The following is a 27,381-nucleotide window of genomic DNA, read 5'->3' as shown; positions in this document are numbered from 1 at the left end:
AGTAGATAGACTTTAAGTATATGGAAGAGATCTGTTGTTTCAGTGATCTAACAATTCTTAAATTTAAAACCAAAGCTAGTGCGAGGAGAGAACAAACCTTGATGATTTTTAAGCTTAAAGGTTCAGCATCACTTATCAGTTAAATTGCATCTAAACTATAATCCCTAAACATTGGGACAATTAGGCTGGTAATCATCTGCGATGTGTGAAGTTACTGTGGTTGCCAACATACACGAATACACTTTATTTTTTCTCCAATTTGTTTTTCTGCTGTGATAATACTGATATTACCAACCTGGACCTGGGAGCTCTTGCTGCTGAGGATTTGGGTTGCTCAGTGCTGTGATACAGTCAAAAGTTTAATCCGCGATTTACGGTTGTTGAGTGTCACTGGAATAGAAGTTATTTACCAGGCTCTGATAACTTGCTGGGAATTCGCTATACTGCTGCAGTTTTAGTCACTATTGGTAACATTTAATTCCTAGTGTATTGGGACGAAGCACTGATGAATCAAAAATACTTTGTTTAAAGAAGTCTTAACTAGATGGGGAGAGTGGAAAGGAGTCCTTTCTAACTTACATTACTGGAAATGTCTGCAACAGTGTCATTTTGTGTTTAAGGAGCTTTGTTTTTTAGCAAAGGCCTTTGTGTATCCTTGGGCTGGCAGTGATGAGAGGTAGCTTAAAAAAAAAAAGTACACTGTTCATTGAAAGAAATAATTGAGAAACTGGTTTTTAATGGAACTATTTCTAGGCCAGAGCTAAGTGATACCTGTTTTGTTGTCCAGTATAGTCAGCTGTGATCTGATAAGTGTATTTCTGTGAGGTGATTTCTAAATTCGTAAGTTTATTTTTGTATGCTGTACTTGCTTAGCTATTTTCCTTTTGATAGAAGTAAATTTATAATATATTGGATGTTTGTGTGAAACTCTGCTGCTGAGGAGATGGAAGCAAATTTGAGCAGTAAGTTGGCAAATCTTGTGACAGTATAGTATTTAAAATTGCACAATTGTGTACATGTTTAACTCAGACTTCGTTTTACTATGTAAGAGGTCCTCCTGTACTACTTAGCAATGGGGATAAGAAGTCCTGTGTTTTAAAAAATGCAAACCCAAAAAACAACACCCAAACCCAAAAAACCTTTTTTCCTGAATGTATCTGCATACTGCATAATTATTGTGCGTGTTTTACTGTGTTTCAACCAAGAAATTTTCAAGCCTTCATGTCCTTATGCCATTTTAAGCAGAGAACTTTTCCAGTAGAAGGGAGAGAAACTTTCTCACAAAATCTAAAAAGGTTTTTTTTGAACTGCTTTAGGGGAGAGCCATAGGTACATACAGCTTTTTAAACATCACAGCCAGGTGGTTTGAAATCAGCATTAGTTGCAGTGAGTTTCTGGGAGTTGTGTGAGAAAAATTTCTCTAGTTCTTTCCAGGTTTGTGGAATAAGGTTTTTTGGTGGTGTTTTTTTTTTTCTGTTTTTCTTGGTTGTGTGTGGGCAAGAGTATCTCTGTTGATGCTTTGTACTGGCTGGTGTGATGATTCCACGTGTTTGAAATAGTTGGTTCACCACATCTTACAGTCCTCTGTAAAGTGGACTTAGTGACAATTTTGGTCCGTGTATTCTAGTTGCCGTAGTTTGTTTTGGGATGGTTGTAGGGAAAAATGAAAAAATCATGACATGGACAGCCCCGAAGAAAGTATTTTGTCCATTTTCAGTCAGGCTGTGTTTTCGTAGCACTCCAAATGCTTTTTGCAGTGTAATGGCGTGGTACCTCAGCGGTTTTCTAGAAGAGCTGTGTCCGAGTTCCAAGTGCTCTTGGAGACGCGTGTGCCCTTTTCTGCACAGCTGCTCTCCGAAGAGTGATTTGAATGTGCCAAGCAAAGCTAATGTTTTGGATTTGTTTATTCTTAAGGACTCGTTCCTAAAGTCATGGTTTTCTTTAATAGCAGCTTCATGAAAATATTTAGGTTAGATGCAAATTATAGCAGCCTTAAACCTAATTTGCAGTGTATTCTGCAAAGTCATCTCATTTCTCCCTTCCTCCCCCCCGAAGCAAAGAAAAACTCTCCCTTAGTGATTGAAATGCCTGAAACCACAGAGCTTTCTGCACAGACAAGTCTTCTGGTAATACCAAGCATGGGGACATCTCTGTAAATCCAGCAGAGATCAGCCAGCAGTTGGTACAACGGATATGACGGTTTCTGGGTTGGCAAAAGGAAAAATTATCTACTTCCAGCAGTTGCAAGACCAGCGTCTGCATGGGTAATAAAAAGAAACTTCCACTGTGTTCTGCCAAGAGGGCCTTCTACATAAAGCAGCCAGAACGATCCACTTCGCTTATTTAGTGATGGGAACACTTACAATAAAGGCTTAGATGCTAATAGCCATGAAGAAAGCTGGGTTATGAATTTAAGGCACACCAGTACCACCTCTGGACATGTTATTGTTTGTGGTGCAAATAAAATGGCTCCTTCTGCTTAGCTTTTAGTGTGGGATAGGATTGCCCACGAAGTAGCAGAGGTGCCACGACATCTAATTTTTCTTAGTAGTTACTTGCCAGTGGGAGAGTGGTCTTGGGGATCCTCATCCGGATCCAGCTTCTCATCTTTTTTTCTCCTTTTGTGGTGGCACTAGTAGTAAGCTGAATCGGAGAACTGATCTGACTAAAGAAGTTATTTATGCTAATCTTTATTATAGCTGCTGGTGTAGGGAGGGGGAGGATCAGGCGCAAGTGGGTGGAATGGTCCCTCTTGGCAGTGTTGTAGATTTATGCTAGACTAGATCTTCTATCTACAGTTTATGATTATGAGTTATCTCAAACCGCATTTAATGTGATGCTTTTTTTTTCACAGGAAAAGCTTGCGTAAAACTATTTGGTACTTGCGGTAGCTCAAGGGCTTACAAATACCTTTTTTTTAGTGCCTTGTGAAAATTACATGGAAAGTCATCGAGTTAATGGAATTTTTCTTTCTAAAGTTTCTCAGATTTTAATCTAGAAAAGAGAGGCATCTGTCGTTAGGTTATGTGCATGTTTGTTTCTTACTGTCTCCTGACTGCTGGAGTGCTTGAATTCCTCCAAGCCCATAAATTTCCCTAAACTGTTATGGTAATTGACTTGGTACATATGGACTTCTGTCTTCAATGTTTGTTTCATCTTAATAAATTAATAAGCCATGTATTTCTAAACATTTTTGTAACTCTGTTGACACTGCTATCTTTTATCTTTTAGATTTCTTTTTAGCCTTAATTTTGTGTGAGCTGCCTGTCCCTTTTCTCTGTCTCTGCAGAATGATTTTTATCTTGTCTAGCTGTACTGATTGAGGTCCTCTTTGGTTGTGGCAAACTGATCTTTGACCTGGAGAAGCAAACAAATCTACTTCTAAAAATACGATCTCTGGGATCTGTCCCAGTTATAAAATGCCTCTTTCCAGCAGGGCATTATCTGACCATGCAACAGTGCCAATTCCTGCAAATGTTGCTCAACGTATGAAGAGCTTATCGTGTAATGTTTAAACAAATGTAATAGCATCATAAATAAAATTTATTCTGTAGGGAAACTTGCATGCTAGGATAAAGTTCCGTACAGGAGAAAAGCCGTACAGTGTTACCTGGTTTTATCTGCCTTCATGTCCCTTAAGTATTTAATATAAGATACATATCTCCTTCAAGTTTAGCAGTTTTTTCTCTCTCCAGATATTAGAATGTATTAAGAAATTCATAAATATCCTTTTGCCTTGCCTGTGGCATGGTATAGGAGACTGCAGGTATGATTCTTCTCAAAACAAGTGTGTTTTGGTTTCTAGTAGTGACTTAGCTTTGAGGCTGGCAACGTTTATTAGAAATCTGTGTCTCATCAGTTCCCAAATTCTCCCGTTTGGTTCATTTTGCCCCTGTTGTAATTAAAGATGGGGGCTAGGTTTTCTCTTGGAGTCGAGCCTCTTCACGCTGCAAACTAAGATGTACTTAGTTGGATGTTTAGTTATGTGAATATGTTTCCTATTTTGATGGGGTTAGAGCAAGAGGGTAGTGCGTGTCTGTATGCTGTTCAAACGCATTTCCCCCATTGGGGATGCTTGAATAAACCAGCTGCAGGCCTGGGCCGGCGCTGGCATTGCTGTGTTAAATGCCATGCTATGATGGAAACTAGCTAAAGGGAGAGGGAACCTGAGTTTTATTCCTATGCTGTGTAAAAATCATGACATGTCTCTTCTAAAGCCCGCAGGTGGACAGCCACTAGACCAGCTCTCTGAAATGTACATATTTTAAGGGGCCACCCTAGTGTAGCTCCTTGCTGTCTCCCTTGTCAGGGCGCCGGGCTGCTTGGATACCGTTGCTAGTGTGGTGATTTTGGTCTGCCCAATGTGGAAAGAGCGAGCTAATTTCTCTCTCTGTTAATGCTCAACCTCTGACTTAACCTCTTTCCCTTCTGAGCTTTTATATGAGCGCTTTTTCCTCCAGTCCTTTGTAGTAATCCAGATGCTCGTGTTCTTTTCCTCCTACACAGCAGATGGAGATGGCATAAGCCTTTTGATGACTGCTTCCTTCTTTTTACATAAGTTTTACGAGCTGGCGAGTTTGTTAGTTGGACGTGGTAGAGCTCGTAAGCCCTGTCCAGCAGGTGGTGCATCATCACCTCGCCAAGAGTTATATGTATTTTAGGGATTTTTTTTTTTTTTTTTTTTTTTTTTGTTTTTAATTTAATCTGGGAGGTGAACTTTACCGCCTGGTTATAGGAGGGGGGAAGGCAGGTCCTTCAGATGATTATCATGATGAATCTCTTTCATTTTAGCCAAAAAACTATTCTCAATTCATGTTAATTACCTAAGTGCTGTAAGAAAACAATGCAGAGGTAATTTTGCAGGTTGAAGAGTTGAACTCCTGCTTTCTCATGTGTTGTTCTAGGCTTGCAGCTCGTATGAAAAATACTTGTTAAAATTTGGCATGATTTAGATGGTCATCTTCCACACTCCAAGAACGCTTAAGTAGGTTAGCAGCTTGTTCTCTCTGTTCCAGTATCGCCTGTCTAGTAAAGGACAGTTTTTGGCTTGCTAACTGTTTTACTGCTCATCATTTTAACCTTATTGAAAAGTTCTTACCCCATTGAGGTGAATGAGACCGTTTTTTCCACTTGATTGCGGACTTGGGCCTACGTAAATTCATCTGTTTTACATTTATTTCACAATTTGGATTTTTTTATTTCGCAACTTGGAGCTCCATTTCACAACCACAAAGCTTGGAGGCGTATTTTTATGGGTCCTGTAAAATAGCGACGTAGAAAACTTTTATTAAAAGAGGGGGAGAACCTTAGTCTTTGCCTAGTGATTTGGGTAGTTGCATGAGAATGTTATTGATCTGCATGTATGACAGATATCATTGGAGATGTAAAATACAACGTGGCTGTTATTTAAATTACTTCTGTCTTCTCATTGTTTAGGAATATCTTGGTGGACAAGCCCAATGATCAGTCCTCAAGATGGTCTTCAGAAAGCAATTATCCTCCCCAGGTAAGCTCTGAATCTCTGCAACTGTATAGCCGTGTTGTACAGCTTAATGTATGCTGGAGTATTTATTTTAAATGTAGGCTGCTACTATTTTTATTGACAGCCTTTATAGGCTACTTTCTCTCAGTAAAATGCAGGTTGTTGTGTTGGTATGTTAGGTATTTATGTTTCCAGCAATTTATTTGTGATCTTTCAAGAAATGCTTTTTTGCAGGGGAAGTTTCGCGTTTCATCCTTGACAATTGCGGTCGTACTGGAAATAATCTAACCTTATGGTTAGATTAAGCTGCTAATGAGGCATGCAGGTCCCCCTTTGTCAGCACTACTGGAAACTGTTGTAGATTGCTGGCCTTGAATCCGAGATCTAAGGAGCTTGTATTTGTTTCCCCTATTAGCGTATTTAGAAATGTAGACTCTGTTTAAAGAGACATGAATGTCACCTCTTCTGCTGGTTAATCACCTTATTAAAATAAGATTTGTATTAATTTTAGCATCTAATTTGCTTTTTTTACTATTAATTAGATTGTTAGATTATCCAGAAAAAATATGCTTATCCTTTTACTTAATTTTTTTCTCCAGTAAACGTGTTATCCTTCTCTTTATGCTAGATTTATACCTTATTACTCTGGTACTGTTTGATCAGCTTCCGTATCTCTTATGCTGGTTGTTTTAAATTCTTTTTTTAAAACACTGATGCACAGCAGAGTGTGTTGTGCAGTATCTCTGTCACGCAAAGTTCTGCTTACCTACTTATTTAATCCAAGTATTCCTCATGAGTTAAGTCTCTCAGAATTTTTCTGTAGGTAAATCTTGCTACTTTGCTTTGAAGGTGTGTTAAAAATCTATAGTCTAAATTGGCGGCTCCCTATAGCAGCAGGTCATCCCATCCAGCTGAAAGGCTTTCATTTTGATCTTCATGATGAAGTTTTCTATACTGTTGTGTCTGTAAAAGTGAGAGTTTCTTTTTAGGAGGAGAGAGAATAGTATTCTGTTTATACCATTAATGTGTTTCATAAACCTACTTGTGAAGAGTAATAATTTTGATCCCCTTGATGCCTCTGTGTATCTACTGCTCTTTTAATTTGATTTTTTTTACACACAGATATTTTGATAAACAGCATAGGAACTTAATCCATAGCCTGAAGCAGTTTTAGTCTATCTAGGAACTATTGATTGCAGGGTAATGGATATTGAGCATGTACGGTATCCCAGTCTGTGCCATCCTTTACTTCCTTTCGTGCAGGAAGCATGTGTTTTTCTTGGGGCTCTCTTGTTCACAAGGCAAGGTTGGCTTGTGGTGTAGCTTCGGAGTGGGTTTTTCACCTGAGGTGCTAAAAGTTGCTCTTTCATTTGCTGAGCCATCCTGAATATTTTGTGCTTTTAAAAACCTGATTCTGGAATGGGAATACATCTCCTGTAATTGGATGCTTTAGAATATTCCCAACCTATGCTTAAAGCTGACCAGCAGTGATACAAGTTATATTCAAGCATGTAGATTAAGCGAGGAATAATTAGTGATTTCAGTACAAACCACATGACCTTGTAAAAGAGAATCATAGAATCATTAAGGTTGGAAAAGACCTCTAAGATCATCGAGTCCAACCATCAACCCAACACCACCATGCCCACTAAACCATGTCCCTAAGCGCCTCATCTACACGTCTTTTAAATACCTCCAGGGATGGGTGTTGGAGTGACCATGGGTCGGAATAGGAGCGCGTTCCCGGAGTAATGAGGAGTCCCAATGTGGGTATGGTCATTCTCCTTTATTTCAAGATACTGTGCTACTTTTATAAGCTAGCCACACTAACACGCGCACCTACGAATCCTCTATTGGTTTTACAGTCAGCAAGCACACGAATCTTAACATACACGGATTGGTCAAAAGCAGGTGTCCACGCGAACGCTTCCTGCGCCTGCATTCCGTTACATAATCTACTGATATTTACATTCCTCAGCCTGTTTTTCCTACTCTACTATCACTTCAGAGACTCTAAAACTACAATTGCTCTTTAGCAGCCTTATACTATTACTAACAAATCCTCAGTGCTTGGAATGTTCATAGGATGACTGTTATTTAATAAAAATCCCTCCACAGATGGGGCCTCAACCACTTCCCTGGGCAGCCTGTTCCAAGGCCTGACCACTCTTTCAGGAAAGAAATTTCTCCTAATGTCCAATCTAAACCTCCCTTCGCGCAACTTGAGGCCATTTCCTCTCGTCCTATCGCGGTTACTTGGGAGAAGAGACCAACCCCCACCTCGCTACAACCTCCTGTCAGGTAGTTGTAGAGCGTGATGAGGTCTCCCCTCAGCCTCCTCTTCTCCAGACTAAACACCCCAATTCCCTCAGCCGCTCCCCATCAGACTTGTGCTCCAGGCCCTTCACCAGCTTCGTTGCCCTCCTCTGGACACGCTCCAGCACCTCCATGTCCTTCTTGTAGTGAGGGGCCCAGAACTGAACACAGGATTCGAGGTGCGGCCTCACCAGTGCCGAGCACAGGGGCACGATCACCTCCCTGCTCCTGCTGGCCGCACTATTTCTGATACAGGCCAGGATGCCGTTGGCCTTCTTGGCCACCTGGGCACACTGCCGGCTCATGTTCAGCCGGTTGTCAACCAGCACCCCCAGGTCCTTTTCCTCTGGGCAGCTTTCCAGCCACTCTTCCCCAAGCCCGTAGCGTTGCCTGGGGTTGTTGTGGCCGAAGTGCAGAACCGGCACTTGGCCTTGTTGAACCTCATACATTGGCCTCGGCCCATCGATCCAGCCTGTCCAGGTCCCTCTGCAGAGCCTTCCTACCCTCCAGCAGATCAACACTCCCGCCCAGCTTGGTGTAGTCTGCAGAGATATCTTCCAACAATTTTATGTATTGATCATGGCCTGAATGAAGATGCTATTGCAGAACTACTGAATCTAACCCTGGAGAACTGGGCGCTGCCCCAGGTGATAAGCAAGTCATTTAAACCAAACTTTTGATAGGAGAGAGATGAATAAACATATCATGTCTATCTTCATATCTATCTATCATATATATATCTCTCTATGTCAGCGCGCTCTCATAGTGTGCGCTTCTCTCATCGCTCTTTCGCATGCTCATTGCTCTCTTGCGTGTTCGCATGTCGTGCCCGCATGTTGCGCTCTCATGTCTGTCTTGCGCGCTCTCATATATATGTATGAGGTATCCATATTTGAGCTCTTTTGATCTGACTTGCAAAAAGTTAGTCTTTGTAGTGGCAACTGAGATTGGCAAGACAGTATTTGAGTTTTATTCTGTGTTATTTAAAGACAAAACCAACAGAAGACTTGGCTGCCTAAGTGGAAAAGGCCATCCTGCTGGATTCCTCTTCCTTGAATCTCTGTATCCAGTAGTGAGAATATAAAATGCTGCACAGTGGCTCATGTATTCAGCAAGCCCAATCCTGAGCGCTGAGTGAGAGAGATAATGTATACGCAGTGTCTCTTAATACGTACTTTAGCTAATTCTCGTGCTTCTAACCTGAGTGTTTAATTATTTATGTAAAGCATTTTTTACAGTGTAACTTCTCTGTTGAAAAATTAACTGGAAAGAGAGAACAGGGAATTAAAATCAGCAGAAGCCGCCTGTGTGCAAAGAATGCAGTTTTTGTTATTTCTGTGTATATAGAGAGAAACAGTTCCAAATTGTGCTGTCTCATACTTGGCAAAAGAACTTCAGATTTGGTTGCATTTTGCTCAAAATAGCTAGTTCTTGCACCTTGCCCATTGAAAGACTGCCACCTTTTAATGCAGGTAAAACTTTTTTACCAGTTTTCTGCTTCCTTGTTCCTGCAGATGGCTGAAGTTCTTAAGGCAGATTCTTAGCTTGGAAAACTTCAGTCAAAATAGTGGTTGACCGAAATATAAGTGTGGTGGGGGGAGAAGTTGGGGGGAAATTAGTTGCTTTATGTTATAAGTTGGGTATTTCATATTCCAAAGAATGATGATATATACACATGACTTTTAATCCCCAAAATGAACATCATGTATCCTATGGAAAATGAAGTTGCAAAGCATTTTATGGCTTGTGTGTTGGCATCACTTCATTTAAAAATTGGTCGCTTTTGTGGTGACACACTTGTTAAACTGCGTGGGTGGCCGTAATAGTCCGGGACAGGAAGCGAACTGGAACTCGGCAAAATAAAGCTTTCCTTGTTTCAGACTTCGCTAGCTGAAACTAGGGCTAAGGCACAACACCAAGGGCTAACGTCAGTCATGCTCACTGGAACGTGCCATGAGATATTTTAATCAGCTCTGCAGCCCTAATCGCTAGTGTTTGTCTCACCTTAATGTAAGAGTTTAGTAATTTTCTGCTGAGGTGGTGGTGGTTTAGAGGTAGAAATATGAGTGAGTCCCTAAACATTGATTTATTCCCTTCCCTTGTTGAGTGAAACAAAAAACCGTTCCAGGCACCTTTTCTTTCAGAGTGTTCCTCTTGCTAGGACGAGCATGAATCAGAAGAACATAGGTGAAAATCTGAGAATGTGATCAGTAGCTCAACGAAGATCCAGTAGATGTGCCGGAGTCTGTATTAAACCTTTTTGAAAAGGGGAAGAAAATGAAAGTGGAAGTCTAGATACTTGAAATGCTGCCACGTGACTATATTTAGTAAAGGGTTTTCTGCCTTTATGAGTATGGTAGAGTTAAATAATTCTTGTGGCCATGAAAGCCACCAGTTGGTTATGAATGAGTGCCAGTGAAAGGAAATACATATGACAGCTGTTTTTCTGTTTATTAAACTAGATATCTTTCTTGATTCTCGAAATAGAATGACCCAGATATTATATATTCAATAACAAACCTGTTATGTAGTAACCTATTCAAGCAGAAGAGGGCTGACCGTTCTATTTTTAAACTAGTTCTAGGCTTACATAGGAAGTGTGAAGCAATAAGGCTGGTAATGCTGAAGACCACGGCCCTGTCATAAATGCTCATCCTGATGGCTCCAGCGATGTTCTGACTGGGAAGACTGCGTGCAGAAGAACATCTAATTCCCCTGAGTGGCTTGATTAATAATGTGTAGAACAAAAGGATAGATTTTTATTTAGCCACAAGCTTAATTGCAAAAAAATGTGTAGGTTTGTGTAATGAGCAAGGGCAGCCCCTGTCAAGTTATTTTGGTTATTTTGTGTTTTTATTTTCACATGCAATACAAGTTTCATTACTTCCTAATAAAAATGTTTGAGCAGAAGTGGTTAAAGAGAAAGAAATTCATAAAACACAATGTGACTCTAATTGTACAGGCAGCTTTCGTAGTGCAGTTTGGAATCTGGTCCAGCATATTTGATATGGAGATGTAAATTTTGAATAGTTAAAGAGCATATGTATAAAATTAGTGGCACTGGCCAAACAATTGGTTTCAGTTTTGCATCTGAGAAGACCAGTTTTCCTCTCTTGATTTCCTGTGTAGATTGTATCAGGAACTAATTTAAAGTACATTAATAAAATTTACACTCAGTTGTGTGATGCAGAAGCATGCGTATGGTTGTCATCAAATGGTAGCACAGACCAGAGCATCAAAAAAGTTTGGAATTTTGATGCAGCTTCCAGTGTGACAGGACTGGATTTGCCTTTTTGGGTGTACAGTAACAAGCTGTTGAGGTGCTGAAGTGCCATACATGACTTACTCTGCTCTTTGTGCATCTTCACTTACAAATGCGTTTAATCATAAACCAGAAGCTTTACTCTTCTAATGTTTTGTAGCATCTTTTCTGTAAGTGTTGTAATTTGAGGCTGAACAATTAGGCTGAGGTTTTTGCACAGTTACTCCAATTACTGTCTGTGTGCTGTGCCTCTAATGAACAAACACTTTGGTTTATAATTTGGCTTTTTGGAATACTTCATGAATACTTGGACATTAAACGTACTGATGTTGCTTATAACAATAGGATGGATAAGTGTCAAATATCTCGGTATATGTATTTGTCTGAAATCTCATAGACTTATTCTCTCCAGGTTTAATAAATCACTTGATCTTACGTACACTTTTATCACATCTTTCAAAGCTATAGAGAATAGTCTGTCACATCTAAAATCCTGGTAGCAGTCCAAAAATATCCATGCAGCCAGCTGTTTGCAGCTCTTGAGGCAATATATTTTTTTTGACATCAGTGAGATTTGTAGCCTGTACCCACAGTGGCAGCAGTGTGTGTGTGTTTTTATACATAAAAACAAAAAGTACATCTATGTATGTGTGTGTGTATATATGTGTGTGTGTATATGTATTAAAAATATAAAAATGCATACACAGGTACAGGTATTGGGCCACAGGCTTTAAAGCAAATCTGTCTGTTGTTTTAGTCAGCAGATAAATTCACAAAAAGGTTGTCTTTATCTTTTGTGCTTATATTTTCTGTAATGTCTGCCTGACTCAGCAGGTGATGGGATGTGTGGAAGCAGGAAGGAGGGCTGCAGAGTTCCTTCCCTGTCCGTAGGCTTAAGAAATCGCTGCTAGCCATGTGGAGTAATTGCCATGCCTTGCTCCCTTCTAGGCATGTATGCCAAGATAAAGGATTTAACTGCAATCCTGGATTTCTCTCCCTTAATTTAGGGTAAGAATTGAATAATACGGGACGAAGTTTGTGCCAAGCTTTTGCAAATCTTGTGTGGTACTTGAGAAAGTATGTCTTCATGACCTAAGCATTAGGTTTGTGATTCCAGCAAGATTAAGAATTGCAGTTGCTGATGCTCGTAGTGCTAGCTTTGCTTTTTCAGCTTCGGGAGAAATCTGCAGGGAAGATGTGATGGTGTAGGAGGAGTTCTTAGACGTTGTTGTGTACTGTCTGTTCTGCATGGGAATTTTGGCAGCGGGCTGTGCCATATATCAAGTACTGCCTTGCTCATTACAGGACCATCCTTTTGCTCATCCCTTCCTTTTCTTTGCTTTAGAAAATCTGTTTTCTGTATAGAACTTTGTTTTTTCTAAAGTTTGGGAAGTACTTTTAGATAAAAGCATGGCTTACTGATAGTTAAACTAATGGTGGGTTCTGACATTTAGGTGGATCGTGTTCTTCACAAAACTAGAAATTTTTCATACTGCCAAAAAAACCCTGGGAAAGCAACAAAGCATTCTTCTGGTGCACCCTAGCAGTGCTGATACCGGTTTTTCTTCATTCTGGAAAATTTTGAGTTGCTGGAAACATCTTTGGCAGTAAATCCTCCTTATTCTAAATAGTTACCTATCCAATCTGCATTATTAACTGTAACCACTACATGTACTAGTATTTCTTTTAAGCTAAGCTTTTTGTAAATGTATTGAGAACCAGCTGTTGAGATCACACATTTATCCTGACGCTCTCTAGAAAGATGTCAGTACTGCTCCTAGATTTGTAATTAGTGGCTTTGTAGGGCCATGATAGAAAGACTGAGAACTATATGGAAGGGGAAAATTTGTTCTGCTTCTCACCTAAAAGATGCACTTCTAGAGTAAGCTTGTGCCATAGATAGAGCTGTATAGGGTAAGCAGGGTGATGCCCATGACACTTTATGGAGAGATACTAGTCTCTGCTCAGGAGCCGTAGAAAGCAGCCACATGCCTGCAAATACTCTCTTGATGTCGATGAAAGATTCAAAATACCAAAAAAAAGTCTGGTTTGGCAGTGCTGCTTCTTGGAGGAAAGGGGCACCAGCGCCTGCAGTGGGAGGTGTCCTACAACGCCTTACTGATCTGCTTGTACTGTAGCCTTGATCACAGGGTTTTGTAACAAAATCCAGCATGATGAGTAATTGTGATTTTGCACTTTGTCTCGTTTCTCTGTTGTGTACTGCCTATTTCTGAGAAGTTAGGGAAGGGAATGAAACACGTTGTTTTCAGGTATAAACTCGACGTATTCTGCAAAGCAGAATGTCTCCAGACTGCCTCCAAGACCTGTTTTGTAGGGGAAGGTTAAATAAACTTGGTGCTCGATGGTCCCCGATGAATGGTACAAGCGCTTCTCTGCATATGCTTTTCAAGTGGAACAGATCTTTTCCTCTAGCAGGGCTGGTGAAGCTGGTAGCTGGGGCCTGAATATAAATAATCTGACTATTCATACACTGTGGGGGGGACATCTGTGTAAGGGGGGAGCACATGTTCACAAGGGAGAACATTTTCATCGTTTTCTGTGTAAAGCCCCTTTATTGTCAGTTAAGTGGCTTGGTTTTATTTGGTACGGTTAATAAGCAGTTGTTTCCTATGTTAGCTGCACATCAAACTTAGTCTGCATTCTGTGGTTAAATAGTGTCAGCCCAGAGAGGAAAAGTAATTTGATGTTCTCTTAGCATGTGGAACATACTGTATTTATCTAATTGTGTATTCAGTTTAGGTTTCATTTCAGGCTGTAGTGGGCGTTTAAATCATCGCTCTCAGTAGTTTGATCCTATTTGCCAGATTTCAGGAAGTCTTGCATCCAACTTGAAGGAATGTATGGAAGCCCCGAATAGAAATGCTAGGAATAGGTAGTTCAACCAAATCTTTTTCCTGGATAAACTGCTTTTAAAGTAATATTCCTAAAAAAACTTTGCTTCATTCCAGGAACAAAGAAGAAAATATAATATTGGGGAGGGATCGTCTTAACTTTCATTCTCTGGCTTTGTAAACTGAATTTTTGAAGGCTGTAATGCTTCTCGCTTAGTATGTTTTGCAGCCTTGGCTTTAATATTGCAATTCACTGTTCTCTCTTCCGCAGTATTTGATTCTGAAACTTGAAAGACCTGCCATAGTCCAGAGTATCACATTTGGCAAATATGAGAAAACGCATGTCTGCAATTTAAAGAAGTTTAAAGTCTTTGGTGGGATGAATGAGGAAAACATGACAGATCTCTTATCCAGGTAAGATGCGATTTCATCAGTGATAGTAATCATAAAGGCTGGACCAAAATGCTCTTCCCCTTCACTCCCAAGCAGACACATGGCCAACAGTGTAATAGAGCTGTGGTTGTGATCCTGCAATTAGCTGCCCTTGCGTTTATGGTCAGGTCAGGGAGCAGCAATCCCAACACTCGCTCCAGGAAGCCTTCCTTGTTCTGCTCTAACCACAGAGGATTTGTGTGGAGAGCGGACTCTTGGAGATTTGGGAGAGCTGAGAGCAGGGTGCAACGTTGCTGGATTGCGATTCCTTTCTTCTGTGTGCTTGAGGCACAAGAGGAATGATTCCCCAGGTATGGGTAACTTAAAGTAGCTTTTAAAAGGCCAAATAACCTGCCTATGTCAAGAACCTCATTGCAGCTGTAAAGGTCTGAACTAGTCAGCTGCTCTGCCTTTCTTCAAATGGGTAAATAAATCAAATCAGCAAATGGAAAAGCCGTGTTTTCCTTTGTTTGGTTTGATTTGGTAGTTGTACTGATAGGGACTAAAGAAAGAGCCTTTTGGCTATTCAAGCTATCCAGAGCTTCAGAGTAGTTGCTAATGTAAATTTGCAAGGGCCTTTTAAGGAGTCTTCTGTTTTGGAAAGGGAAATATTTAAATACCTAGGAGTACAAGAGAAATGAGTAGGAAGAGCTAGTTATTTTTGGAGGCCTACAGAAGGAAAGTCCACCTCCGGGGAATGTATAGGTGTACATCATCTGTAGTCAAGCAGAATAGCCATTGAGAAAAATGGGACATTCTTTGTTACAGGTATCCTTCAAGACCATATAGAAACTAGCCACAACCCTTCCTGCCCTTTTGCCCTCTTTAGATAGACCAGTCTTGCAATTTGACTTTATTGCTGCTGGAATTATGGGGGAAGAGATCTTAGCAGCATAGTAATTATTGATATCTAATGTCATTTCACTTGTACTTAAGTTTAATAAAAATCCTTATTTTGGGACCTGTACTTGCATCTTCAGTGAAAATGGACTTAATATTTTTGATAAATTGTACTAAATATTTAATATTTTTATAAAGTAATATCCATAAATGGATCACAGAGCACTTGGGCAGTGTTATAATTCTGAGAGCTGGTCCATCTCCCGCTTGAAAACGGAAAAGTGCGGTTCAGGCAGATCGCTTGCTGAAGTCGCAGGGTTACAGGCACAGACGAGCAGCATTGATCCGATGTCAGTTCCCTCCTGAAACCACTTGCCAGTGCTGCCTCCCAGGGAGATACAAGATGGTGGTAGCAGTCCAGGCGTTGGTCCAGCATGCGTACTTATGATTCATAGTAATATGAAACAAGCTTCGCATTTCAGGCATGACCTAAATTGCGTTTATTAGCTAGTCCTAAAATACAAGGTAAGATTTAGTAACCTTATTTATTTTTTCCCACAGTGGCTTAAAGAATGATTATAACAAAGAAACATTCACCTTGAAGCATAAAATTGATGAACAGATGTTCCCCTGTCGATTCATTAAGATAGGTAAATGCATTTTTTCAGCATTCTGAGTAGAAAATAATCTCTTCTTATACTTGTGCCAGTCTTGGCACTTGTGACTTCATTGTACTCAGGCAAAGTATCCACAATAGCTATTCTATTTCATGATCTTTTAGGCTGGTTAGATTGGAACACAGTGAAGTCCTGTTACTAAGAAATAATAGCTTCATAATTTAAATCCTGGGGAATGAAAGTGAGATACAGTAATTTTCAGAAATACAGTTGTTGAGTCAACTAATTGCTGGAGAAGCTGCTTACTGTCCTACTATAAATTGCTATATAGAGCTTTTAAAAAAAAAAAATCATTAAGCTAAATACCGGTAAAAGTTTCAGCATTGACAACCCTAGAGTTCGAAAAAGGTTCAAGTCTTCTCAAACATGCTCGCAACACATAAAGCAACAGCAGAAGCCTTCCTTGTTCTCTTCCTGCTACTCTAATCATGTCTCATCTCCGGCTAAAGATGACATCCAGGGGCAAGAAAGAATTACACCCTGTGATGTCTAGTCTTGTTTCTCCGGTGAAGCTTGCTAAAGGGGGTGCTAACAAAGGCCGGTTACTGTGACTTGTGATGGGAGCAGTGGGGATCTCTCTTCCTTGCGTCATGCAGGCCAGAGAGAACAAGTGTCTTACGGTGGCTGTCAGTGATACTAGTTGGATTTAATGCAGGAATTTAGAGCCTTTCAGCTTTTCGTAGCTCAGTAAATTTATCTTCCCCTTCCTACCTACTGAGATAGTAAAAGAATGACTGGTTTTAAACTAGCTGTTTAAGGTTAAAAATAGAGCAAGGAGGTAGTGCTGAAAAATGAGCTAAGATCCTGTTGACTAATTTAAATGAATTTAGGAGTGTTTTGAAGTGTTGGGTAGTTCCTTTGCCAAGACTTGGATGATAGTGGCTGTGTAGGGGCTCCCCTCGGAGCCCTTTGCTCTAGTGTCTTCTACACAGCTTTCTGAATCCCCTCTCATGTTTGCCTGAGGGATCGAAAGCTTCAGGCTGGGAATCAATCATTCATGTGCTATAAACGGTGGTGTTTCCCATTCTTAGAGAAGTAGAGAAATTGGTTGTTCGTTGGGTTTGGTTTTGGCTGCTACTTTTGGAAGCATCTGTAACACTTGGCTTTAGGAAACCCCAAGAGGAGCAGAGGAATAGTTAGAGTTACAGGTTGACTACGTCAGGAAAGTTAAATTGTTTTTTTTTGTTTGTTTTTTTGTTTTAATGTATTCTGAAGTTTCCCACATTAGGTTTTTGGGAAATGTTATTTTTCAGTGGCTGGAAAACAGCAAGTAGTTACTGGGGGCTAAAGGGGCAAATGGAAAGATTACCAGCTACTTCTCTGGATGTGTAAATTGCATTCCAGCAAAATATGTTTTGATGTTATGAAGTGTAGCAGGAAGTTGAAACTTGTTAGGAAAGTGAAATGCTGATTAATTTCTACTACCAGGATTTTTTTCTCTGACATGACATGAGTAGTATTTATAGTCACATGGCTTGTTTTGTTGGGATGGGTTCCTCATGTAGCAATAAGCATTCTGTGTTATATACATTAATATTAGATTTCTATTTAACTGTCACTTGCTTGCTAGTTACGGTTTGAGATGAGTTTTCCTTTTTAGCTACATCTATAGCCTTTCGTTTCTTGAAGCTATCTTCTATGAAGAAATTCCTATGCTAGGACAGAAATTAAAATGATCTTTTCACCAAAACCTATTAAAACTTCTAGTTGATGGCTAGTGTCATTTTGTTTATGAAGTTGTGAGAGTGTTTTTTGCTGTGAAACAACTGCAAAATCATGTTACGAAATTGTTATTTTTCAGATTCACAGCTTGAATATGTTTTCAGTTTGTTAAAATTTCCAAGCTGCTAGCCAAAGTAACTCAAAATTCGAAATACCGTGCTGTGTTCCTTGTAATGCTGCCAGTAAACATGAGGCCAAAATCTGCCCTTTTGGACTCTTAGAGACTGACACCGCAAAAGTTACTGTTATCAGTGAGGTTTGTGTATTTGGGGAAGGCACTAGTTAGTTCGGCAGTGACTTGCATCAGGCATTTGCTTTCTAATTCTGCAGATAAGCATACTGACCTATACACCGCTGTTAGCAACACGACAGTGAGGTTTATATGGGAGGACAGGGCAGGAGGAACATGACATGGGCAGATCTGTGAGAGGGGAAAATACTTCCTACAACTTCCATTGGTCATGTATTAGGGGAAGTTTCAGACTCATAGAAAGCAGAAAAAATAACTTCTCTCTCCCTTTGTCAAGAAAAGACTTGCGCTTCTTTTGGTTTAATTAGTTCAACTTCAGTTCCTTAGCACTGAAATGCCCAGTTGTGCAGGCTTTTGACCTACTTGACAAGTAATTTTTACATTTCATGTAGCACCTCATTAAAGAACTTGGGAGGGGGGAGAAGATATTTATCCGGACAAAATATTGAAGAATCTTTTTAATGTTTGTGAGCTTTTGTTTCTGGCTCTGTTTTTGTGGTTACTCCAAGCAGAGATTTTTTTTTTTTTTTTGTACTGTGTCCTTGAAAGCAGAAGGTGTTGTAAAGACTGATTGCTGTGAAAGAGCTTGAAGAAATGCCGGCTGTAATTCTCATGCTATTTTGTTACTAGCATGGGAGTTACTAACTAGGCTTCAAGATTTTTAAGCTTTGGTGTAACAGAAGTGAGCAATACTCTCTTTATGGATGTTTCCTGTGTTAAATGTATTGACTACATCTTCACCTGCATTTTTCCAAACATACGCTGTTTGTGTGTCTACTGCCTGTAGATGAGGGACGCGGAAATTGGCTTCAGAGAGGTATTCGGGATTATTGTACTGTGTTTAATGCCTCTGCTACTGTCCTCTCTAGAGCACAGGGTTGCAGTCCTTGTCTAGGCATAGCTTCCGATTATTAAGAAATACCCCCTAAAATCATCCTAGCATTGGGTAAAGAAATGTTTAAGTGACCTAAATACCTTCTGCTTCTGTTGAAGGGATATTGATTTTTTTTATTATTGTTTTTTTTTCTTCTGCTGAGCACCTCACTGTGGAGTGACAGTTCAGCTGCTCTGAAGAGTTACATGCGTTTCGTGGTGGATTGCTGTAGTACATGCAGCAAAAAAACATGCTGAGGTGGCTCTATGGTAAAAACTGGAGAAATAACTGTAGCTTTAGGCTTCAGATTCAACACCTTTAATCGCATTGTATTTCCACCTCAAAGGTATGTGTGTGTGGGAAAAAAAGCAATATAGCAAACCGTGGATAGCACAAGATGTGGCCTCTGCATCTGTATTGCAGGGGTAGGGTATTCACTGATTTTTAGAGGAGGACTGATTTTTAGTTTCTCCGCTATTGCGGAAGCTGCAGTAGGTTTGTGTCTAGCTAGGCTGCGGTGTCAAATCTAAAGTGAGTGAAGGGGAGGACAAATGAAAACCAGCCATTAGGAGACGTGAGAAGAGAAACGGAGTTGGACCCAGGAGGGCTTATATCCGCACCCAGCATCCTAGAGTGCTGTTACCTCCGAACCTTGTGCAAAAATAAAACCGAGATTCGTGTGTCACACTGACATGCTTATCACTGTTTTTGTGACTATTGCTACTTCCATCTGCATTTAATGTCTCCTTGTTCCAGGTCTAAGTTAGATTGTGGCTGCTCTAAAAGGAGGTTTGTCTAAAGAGCTAAGCATACCTACAGAGGCCTCAAAAAGGAGAGGACAGAGGAAAGGGTGAGAGGTGTCTCCTTTGTGTAGCCTGGGAGCCAGGGAAGAGGTTCAAAAATGGGAAGGTGATCCAGCGGGACACTTGATCTTTCCTAACTGGAACAGAAATCGTGTTACAGTTTCAACCCTTCTGCTTTGTTTCTTTTCCTACTCCTATGGAGTAGTTTAAAAAGATCGGCTTCACTTTTCGCTGCCTGTACAGCACTGGGGAAACATTTACTTTGCATTCCCTATACAACTTAACGTCTGTACTTTCCTTAAAGTAGATGATTGCACCATGAAAATCTCAATGTTAAAATCACCATTTCTGGTGTTTTGTTTCCTTCTTGTAAACAAGACTCTTGAAAGCTCCGAGTTAACTGGAGGGAAAGGAAGTGCTAGCAAGTTGATGGCTTTGCATTTTTTTGTGGTGATAGCTACCCGGGATTTTTATGCACATCCCGATAATGTCTTTCGTGCTGTAGTTGACTACCAAGATAAGAGGGTGAATTGTTAAATTTTTCTGGGAGAGGTTCATATAAGTTCTGAGAAGAATTGCTGAAAAGAAATAGAGGTGGATACCTCTGTGTTTTTTCTGGGATGAGGTGAGAAGCTGGTAATACCCGACTTTGGTTTTTCACCCAGTAAACTCAGTGTTATGAAATTGGCCTCAGGTTCACCCTCAGGAAATTTATGGTCTTGGTCCAGTTGAGGTGGTCTGTGGTTTGGTTCAGCGTTTCAGTGCAATAAGCTGATGGAGAGGCTTTGATTCTTTATAGCTGAGCAAATACCAAATTTAACTTCAGTTTGGTCTTGGTCTGTGTATTCAGGTCTGAAGACAGATCAAAGTTGTTAGCCTTACATGTAGTATTTTGTCAGTCTGCTGCCTTAATAGGTGGGATATCCGGGATTAAATTTATCTGCGTACTTGGATTTAAAAGTAGTAATGTTTTATGGTATTAAGGTACCATATTGGCAGCACTCATCTTGTGCAGGGGACAAAACTAGGCAAGAAAGAAGTTTCTCGGGCAGAGCGTATGCAATGTGGATGAAGACAGGTGACACTCGCTTTTTCTGACCAGTTCACTTCTCTCCTGTCTCCACAAACATGCACCCACCAGGAGCTCCTCTGAAAGCATCTCATTTTGTATGCTGAGCAATCAAGTAGAAAGAAACTGTTTGAACAGGATGATTTGAGAGCTGTAACATATAAAGTACCTCTTATGGATATTAAAACCAGTTAAGAATCGCATATTTAAAGTCTCTTTGGATCTTTTCTAAAAATCTTTTCTCCTGATGACTGTTCCCAGAGGTTGTCATGAGCCTTTAGCGATAGGTTTGTAGAAACACGCTTTAAAATTTAGAAAATCCTGTGTTGGAACGTATGCTTTGTGCCCAAACACATTGCAGAAAATAATAGATCTAGCTTGTTTGAAGTATAAATACTTAAGAACCTTTAAGAGCTCAAGAACAACTTTAAGACAAATTTTGGTTTTTATTTCCTCAAGGGGTAGGTCAGAAAACCCTTAGTTCAACAAGTTAATCTCAGTGGTATTTAGTAGTGGTTTGAAAGACGACAAGCAATTTCTCTGTGGCAAAAATAGTATCTGTGGAAGGGAGGAAGTAACTGTTGCTGGTAACTACTCATTCATCTCTAATACTATCTTTTCCTGTTTATCAGTTACGGTCAAATAAAAAGGAAACAAAAGTATTTGAAATGAAACCACTTGATTTCACTGCTGTTTTAAGGAGTCAGAGTTCACACAAGTTTTCTGGGAGTTGGAGTTGCTTCAAAAAGCAGAACCAAGTCTTAACCTGCAGATTAATCAATAGATCAGTGCAAGACCATAGATGTTAACACAGAGTGGTAGAGAAGCCTTAGGTGAAAGGCTGCAGTGTGTTTCATGGGTCATTTAACGTTTTAAGTATGTTTGTCCCAATACGCAGATAAAACAGTATTGGCCAAAAAGCTGCACAGATTTAAGCTTTAAAAAAAAAAAAAAATTAGATACAGTTTTTAAATTGGAAACTGACAGTTTTCCCTCCTTCCCTCCTCCACAACTTGCAGAAGTTACTAATTTTGTAAAATTTAAAATACCCAAGCTTCTTGTCTTTACCATTAGGGAAAATAATTGTTGCTGACAAATGTGGAAATAAATGTACTATGAGGAGCAAATACTGTCGCTAGCATGCTCGTGATTCCCATCCATGTCAAAGCTTGTTGCTTCTTTGAGCTGTTTTAAATGATAGTATTTTTGCTCTTTTGCTTAAAGCAAGCTGCTTCTTTGTAATCATCTGCTGTGTTAATGGTGCTCAGCACAGGTTGCTTTAAGTGACAACTTTAACATGATGTGTTTGGTAATTTCCCTAAGCTTACTTAAATGAACTAGAACTTATGTCAAATCAGAAATACTGAATTTTGTGTAACCTTCAAAAGCATTCTGTTGAAATAGTACTATGTATAGCCTGATAAGACTAATGCAGTTTGGTTGTTTGATGTTTATGCATCCTCTTTCTCCTTTTCCTTTCTTCTCCAGTTCCACTTTTATCCTGGGGACCTAGCTTCAATTTTAGTATCTGGTATGTTGAACTTAATGGCATTGATGATCCAGATGTGGTCCAACCGTGCCTCAACTGGTACAGCAAGGTAGGCCTACATTTTAGGTGCCTGTTTGATGAAGATTTGTAGTCTTAGAATCTTGTGAAACTTCTCGTACTGGAATTACGTGACCTTTTCATTCCTTGAATATCAGCTATTAAAACAACAAACATGCATGGTTAAAACTCAAACCACATGGCTGACTTTGACTCTAAGTGAATCTTTTTGAATCGTATCTGCTTGTTCTCCTTAAAAAAAACCCAACAGAACACCCCAAAAAAACCCCAAAACCACCCCAAAAAAAACCCCTACAAAAAAAACCTGCTCAGTAGACAAGACAAGAAAAACATAAAAGAAAGAAACACTGAGTCAAAGGGGACAATATTAGTAAAATCTTATTTGTATTGGAAGGGAAATGAATCTTAACAAAATGAGATTCCATTTCTCCCTCTTCTTGCCTTTTGATTAGTCATTCTTTTACCATACTAGCCTTTCTGTAGAGCTATATGTGAGCCTAGAGCCTTTTTGGGTTACATATGCAGCTTTTGTTACAGGGTATAAAAATGAGCTTGTTGTAAAGAGAATCCACGTTAGTGTCTTTCCTGTTGCAGCTCCTTGCACTTCTGATATTTCCCTCTTACTGTTTTTTTACTGAATACTCTGGAACAGAGGGGACCTGATGCCACTGGACTGTGAGATGAGATGATTTATACCATTTGTCACTTTGATAGACAGAAAGTTCAAAGGGTTCTAAACATTATTTGTATAAACTGTATTTAATTGAGTACAACAGATGCCTCTCCTGTGGGAGGGAAGTGCACATTGACAACCAGAATTCATTTTGTTGCTGCTTTTTATGCATAGATCTTCTGGAACAATTCATGAAATTCATATTGTGTTACAGAGGAGACATCCTTCCCAGCTGAATAAGACTGGGTAGGGGAGCAGCGTATCTCTGCTTCCAGAAGGAATAACTTAAAAGGAGGTAAAGATTGTGGATTGCAGTACTGAGGCTCCCTCACCAGTTTATGGTGTTGCCAGTATGGTAAAGAAACCTTGGGCCATGCTATCTGGCTTATAAGTGCTTATACCATCATCATAAGCTTCTTCATGGAGCGTTTAAAACCAGCACTAACAGTCACAGTGGAAGTTGTCTGTAGCTGCTTTATGGTTAAAGTGGTATTGTGGTCATTCGTCTGCTGATTACTAATCTCCAGTTCTGAAAAGTCTAGTTGACAGAGGCTGCTGATGATTTTCTGTGCTTCTTTCTGCTGCCTGTGCACATGGTGGTGTGTCTGGCATTTTTGACCAGTTGCTGCAATCAGGAAGCCCTGATTTTTGTTTTTTTTGGTCAGGAGCCATCTGATGACGATGTCAGCATCTGTTTTGTTCCATCTTATCCTGTGGAATCGACACTTTTCATGGTCAGCATGTATGTAGTGACAGCTTCTTCAAGGGGTGCCAGCATTGTTCTAAAGCTTAGAGCCCTAAAGCAGCAAGGCAGAGACTTAGTCATGATTGTTTGGGCTCTACTAGCATCAGTTGCCAAGTTTTTGGTGATGAGTGCATGTCTCACTGACGTTCTCCTCTCTCACGGTCCTGAAGAGGCCACTGTTGCCAGAGCCACGTAGGAGGTTATGTGCTGACCCATATATGGGGAAAGGCAGAAAGGTTGACCTGTTTCTTCCAGTTCTTTGAGATGGTGTGAATATTTTCATGCGTGTTCTTGGAAGTCTCAAAGGCTTTGAAATCTAATAATTCTTTACTGCCTGAGACATCAGATGAGAAGAAGGTTCTACACGAAATTGCCCATCCTTATTGTTGTGCGTGCTTCAACCAACAAAACCTCCCTTTCCTGAAGGGAGTGGAGTTGGGGGTAACAGATAAGGACTCAAAGCAGCAAGCAGTCTCCTCAGCTCCCTCCCTACTGCTGTCTCCTTGCTGAGCAGCTCAGCCTACTGCCTCCTGAAAGCCTTACCACTTTGCTTTTACTGAAGAGTGGGCATACTTTAGCAACTAGTTCAAGCATTGGCACAGGCTGCCCAGGGAAGTGGTGGAGTCACCATCCCTGGAAGTATTTAAAAGATGTGTAGGCGCTTAGGGACATGGCTTAGTGGTGGACTTGGCAGTGTTAGGTTTACGGTTGGACTTGATCATCTTAAAGGGCTTTTCCAACCTAAATGATTCTATGATTCTAAGAAGTGGCAGTTTATTGATGGCTATCAGTTTTGTTTTTGATAATGAACACTTAAATATTTTTAATTCTGCTAGCGTATTTGGCAGTGTTAATATCTTAGTCTCATGGTCTTGTTACGTTTTTAACCATAGGAATTATTTACAGCTTCAGATCAAAGCTATTATTTGGGTTGTCATCTCTTTAAACCTGTATGACAGCATTTAAAAAGGAGCCTTTTATATACTTTTTATGCACCTTTTTGCATAAAAAAATGTTTTTACATTTAACTTCTGAAGTACTACTATGGTGTCACTTAAATACAAACTTTTATATTGCATCGAGTGGCCAACCTGCATCCACCAGTCATTTGATGTTTTATAAGCCACGTCTGTCAGTCATGAGAGGCTCAGTGGAAATACGCCAAGTCTGAATTTTGTCTGATGTCTAAACTAGAGGAGCTGAAAGTGCAGAAGCTGGTTATTACTGGTGTGCAGCTATCCTTTTGCTTGCTATCCCTTTGAGCAACAAAGAATCTAATGTGGTTTTGGCCTTGACTGATCTAAGTGAACATTTGCTTAAAGACAGTGTCTTAGGTATCTCTTAGGGAAAAAAAAAAAGAGATTTTTTTCCAGTTGTGCTGTAAAACTCGCTTTTAGCTTTAATATTCCTTTGCCACAGTCTTGCATTTTTATCGGTACGTGTCCTTGGCCTTTTTCATGTGGGCTGGGAACTGATTTTCTAAAAATGCATAGTTCTGGCTATTTGCAGCTGTGAAATACTGATGGATTAAGAACTAAAAATATAGCACATGGCCGTGTTTCTTTTTAGCTGCTTCAGTTTATGAGATTCTTGCTATAGAGCCATTATTTCGAGAGCGCTAATTTTTGTTGAATGTTAGTGTTAGCTCCAGGTTTTCAGAAAGATTCTGTTCCTTTAAATGCCACAAACTTCACTTCTGGCAGTGGTGTCCATTTAGGATTAAAATCTTCGTAATTTGATTGGTCTTATATATGCTTAAGTTACATTTGCTTTTTACCACAGTACATATGTGTTAAAGATGGGTATTGAGATTATTTTTTTTTCTTGAATGCCTTAGAATTTAGGTTTGAAGAGAAACCGCTATTTAAAATAAGTGGTTCTGCTACTTACAACTTAAAAATCTGTGTTACTTATGCATACCGTTAGCAGCTTTGAAAACGTCGTGGATGATGTGGTAGGTTAACAGCACAAGCTGTAGCTCTTACGCAGAGTTTACTCTTCCCTCACGTTTCTGTGCCTGGATGTTCGACCCAGCGTGGGTTTCTCTAGCCCTGCTCACCCTTTCCCACTGCTGAGTGGGAAATGGGCAGCTTTGGCTCACCCGCGGTGTGAAAGCAGGGGTTCTGCTCAAGATGCATGGGCATATTTTGAAGGTAAAACTCAGGCGTGCATGTAAATCCTTGCTGCCACTGATCCGAAACCCTCGCGAACCCGCGGGGTTGGGGGTCAGCCCTGCCTTCTGCCTTTCCGTTGCAGGAGCAGTGGTCATTGCAAGGATTCCTTCTCTCGTAGCCTTTTTTTCCTTCTGCTTCTAGAAAAGCTGTGACCTACTTACTCTTCTAAATTATTTTGTTACATAAGAGTCATACAATCAAATTATGTAACGCTGATCGCGAAGGCTTTTTCCTGCTCTGTACTTGGTGTAGGCCTTGAACAGCAGGGCCAAGCGCATGGGGGGGAAATAATGGTCACTCCGGAGATCTGGGACACCGTGCACTCTCTTCTTGTATGCGTATTAAATAGGGTGATACCAACTTGTATAATTTCTGTACTGTTGGAAAGTAAATGCCCGCATAGCTTGTACCGTCTTCCGTATAGCGTTCCTCTGTAAGCTCACGAGCGATTTATCTGTGGTGTGTGTGAGAGATCCTGCTTCTGTCTCCAGGCAGGTAGCTCCCAGAAGTGCTGGTAAAAGAAAAATCTACATGTCTCATAGGTTTTCTTGTGTTCCAGTAGTACCGTGAACAGGAAGCCATTCGCCTTTGCCTAAAGCATTTTCGTCAGCACAACTACACCGAAGCTTTTGAGTCGCTGCAGAAGAAAACCAAGATTGCTCTGGAGCACCCTATGTTGACAGACCTGCATGACAAACTGGTACTGAAGGGAGACTTCGATGCTTGTGAAGAACTGATAGAAAAAGCCGTGAATGGTAAGAGAATCAGAGGGGTCTGGTATATTAATTAAAAAAAGCATTGAAATGTTACTGCTTTGAACGTTAAGGTACTTAGTGGTAGAATTGGTTAGTCCATGTGCTATTTCATATCTAATGTGGTGTACCTGTCAGCTTTTGGACTTGCGAGTACGTGTATGATGAAGGCTAAAAATTCAGTCATTGAAATCTCTTGTCACTGCTACTTTTGGAGTCTCTTTCCCCGAGATATGACAGTGTGGTGCACTTAAGAGTGGGTAAAGACATGTAAGTGGCTGGCAAGCTGAAGGTGGGCAAACTATCAGAAAAGTCACTGAAGCGATGAGCAGGGAAACGTAAAACTTGTGAGTTTTTAGTAATGATCTGTATCATGATTTCTGGTTAGAGCTTACCACCTAGTTGGTGTTTCAGCAGAGGTTCTCAGCTGTATTTGAATGAGAATGCTGTCTTTGCCTGTGGGGAAAATAGTCCTTGGAGAATGGTGTAGAAGAAGTCACAGTGACTGGAGGCAGAGGCTGTCTTCCCTTGCAGATCAGGACGTTGGCAACCGCTTTCATTAATTACTATTAGTTTTCTGCTTGGAAACTTTTACCTTAGAAGCGTTGCATGTAAACAGCTTACAACTCCTAAAATGGGAGATACGTACTGTCCGTTGATAGAACGGGATACAAAAATAATTGGGCTGTTGCACTAAAGTGTCTCCCAAGGACCTGTGCAGCGGTTTTGGATCACAATCTGATAAACAGAGATGCTCTTGGTTGTGAGTGTAGTGCTTGTTGACTGTGTGCGGTCACTCTCTGTGGGAAACTGGCGTAAGAAGAGAACCTTGTATCTGGTGCCAGTAGAGTTAGGGGCTTAGTGGACCAATTTCATGGATGTCTGGCACCA

At 40.3% G+C, this 27,381-nt stretch overlaps 1 protein-coding gene across 18 annotated transcripts in view; it reads left to right on the top strand.

Annotated features, from left to right (window-relative positions):
* MKLN1 (muskelin 1) overlaps positions 1-27,381 on the top strand; it is a 114,698-nt gene that overhangs the window by 8,978 nt on the left and 78,339 nt on the right. For 13 of the 18 annotated variants that reach the window (XR_012672496.1, XR_012672493.1, XR_012672495.1 and 10 more), the window contains exons 2-6: positions 5,437-5,506; positions 14,184-14,326; positions 15,746-15,834; positions 22,068-22,177; positions 26,301-26,493. Coding sequence is in view for 12 of the 18 variants with exons in the window: in XM_075142764.1 (XP_074998865.1) it covers positions 5,437-5,506; positions 14,184-14,326; positions 15,746-15,834; positions 22,068-22,177; positions 26,301-26,493 (605 nt within the window). In the remaining 6 variants the exon portion in view is untranslated. Of the gene's footprint in view, positions 1-2,178; positions 2,265-4,937; positions 4,985-5,430; positions 5,507-14,183; positions 14,327-15,745; positions 15,835-19,031; positions 19,054-22,067; positions 22,178-26,297; positions 26,494-27,381 lie in introns of those variants that run through there. The other 5 variants (XM_075142702.1, XM_075142774.1, XM_075142797.1 and 2 more) reach the window with 5 other exon arrangements.

This window comes from Calonectris borealis, chromosome 1 (genome assembly GCF_964195595.1).
Source record: "Calonectris borealis chromosome 1, bCalBor7.hap1.2, whole genome shotgun sequence".
Taxonomy (NCBI): domain Eukaryota; kingdom Metazoa; phylum Chordata; class Aves; order Procellariiformes; family Procellariidae; genus Calonectris; species Calonectris borealis.
Note: the sequence above shows the minus strand (reverse complement) of the source record. Positions and strands in the feature narration are given on the sequence as shown.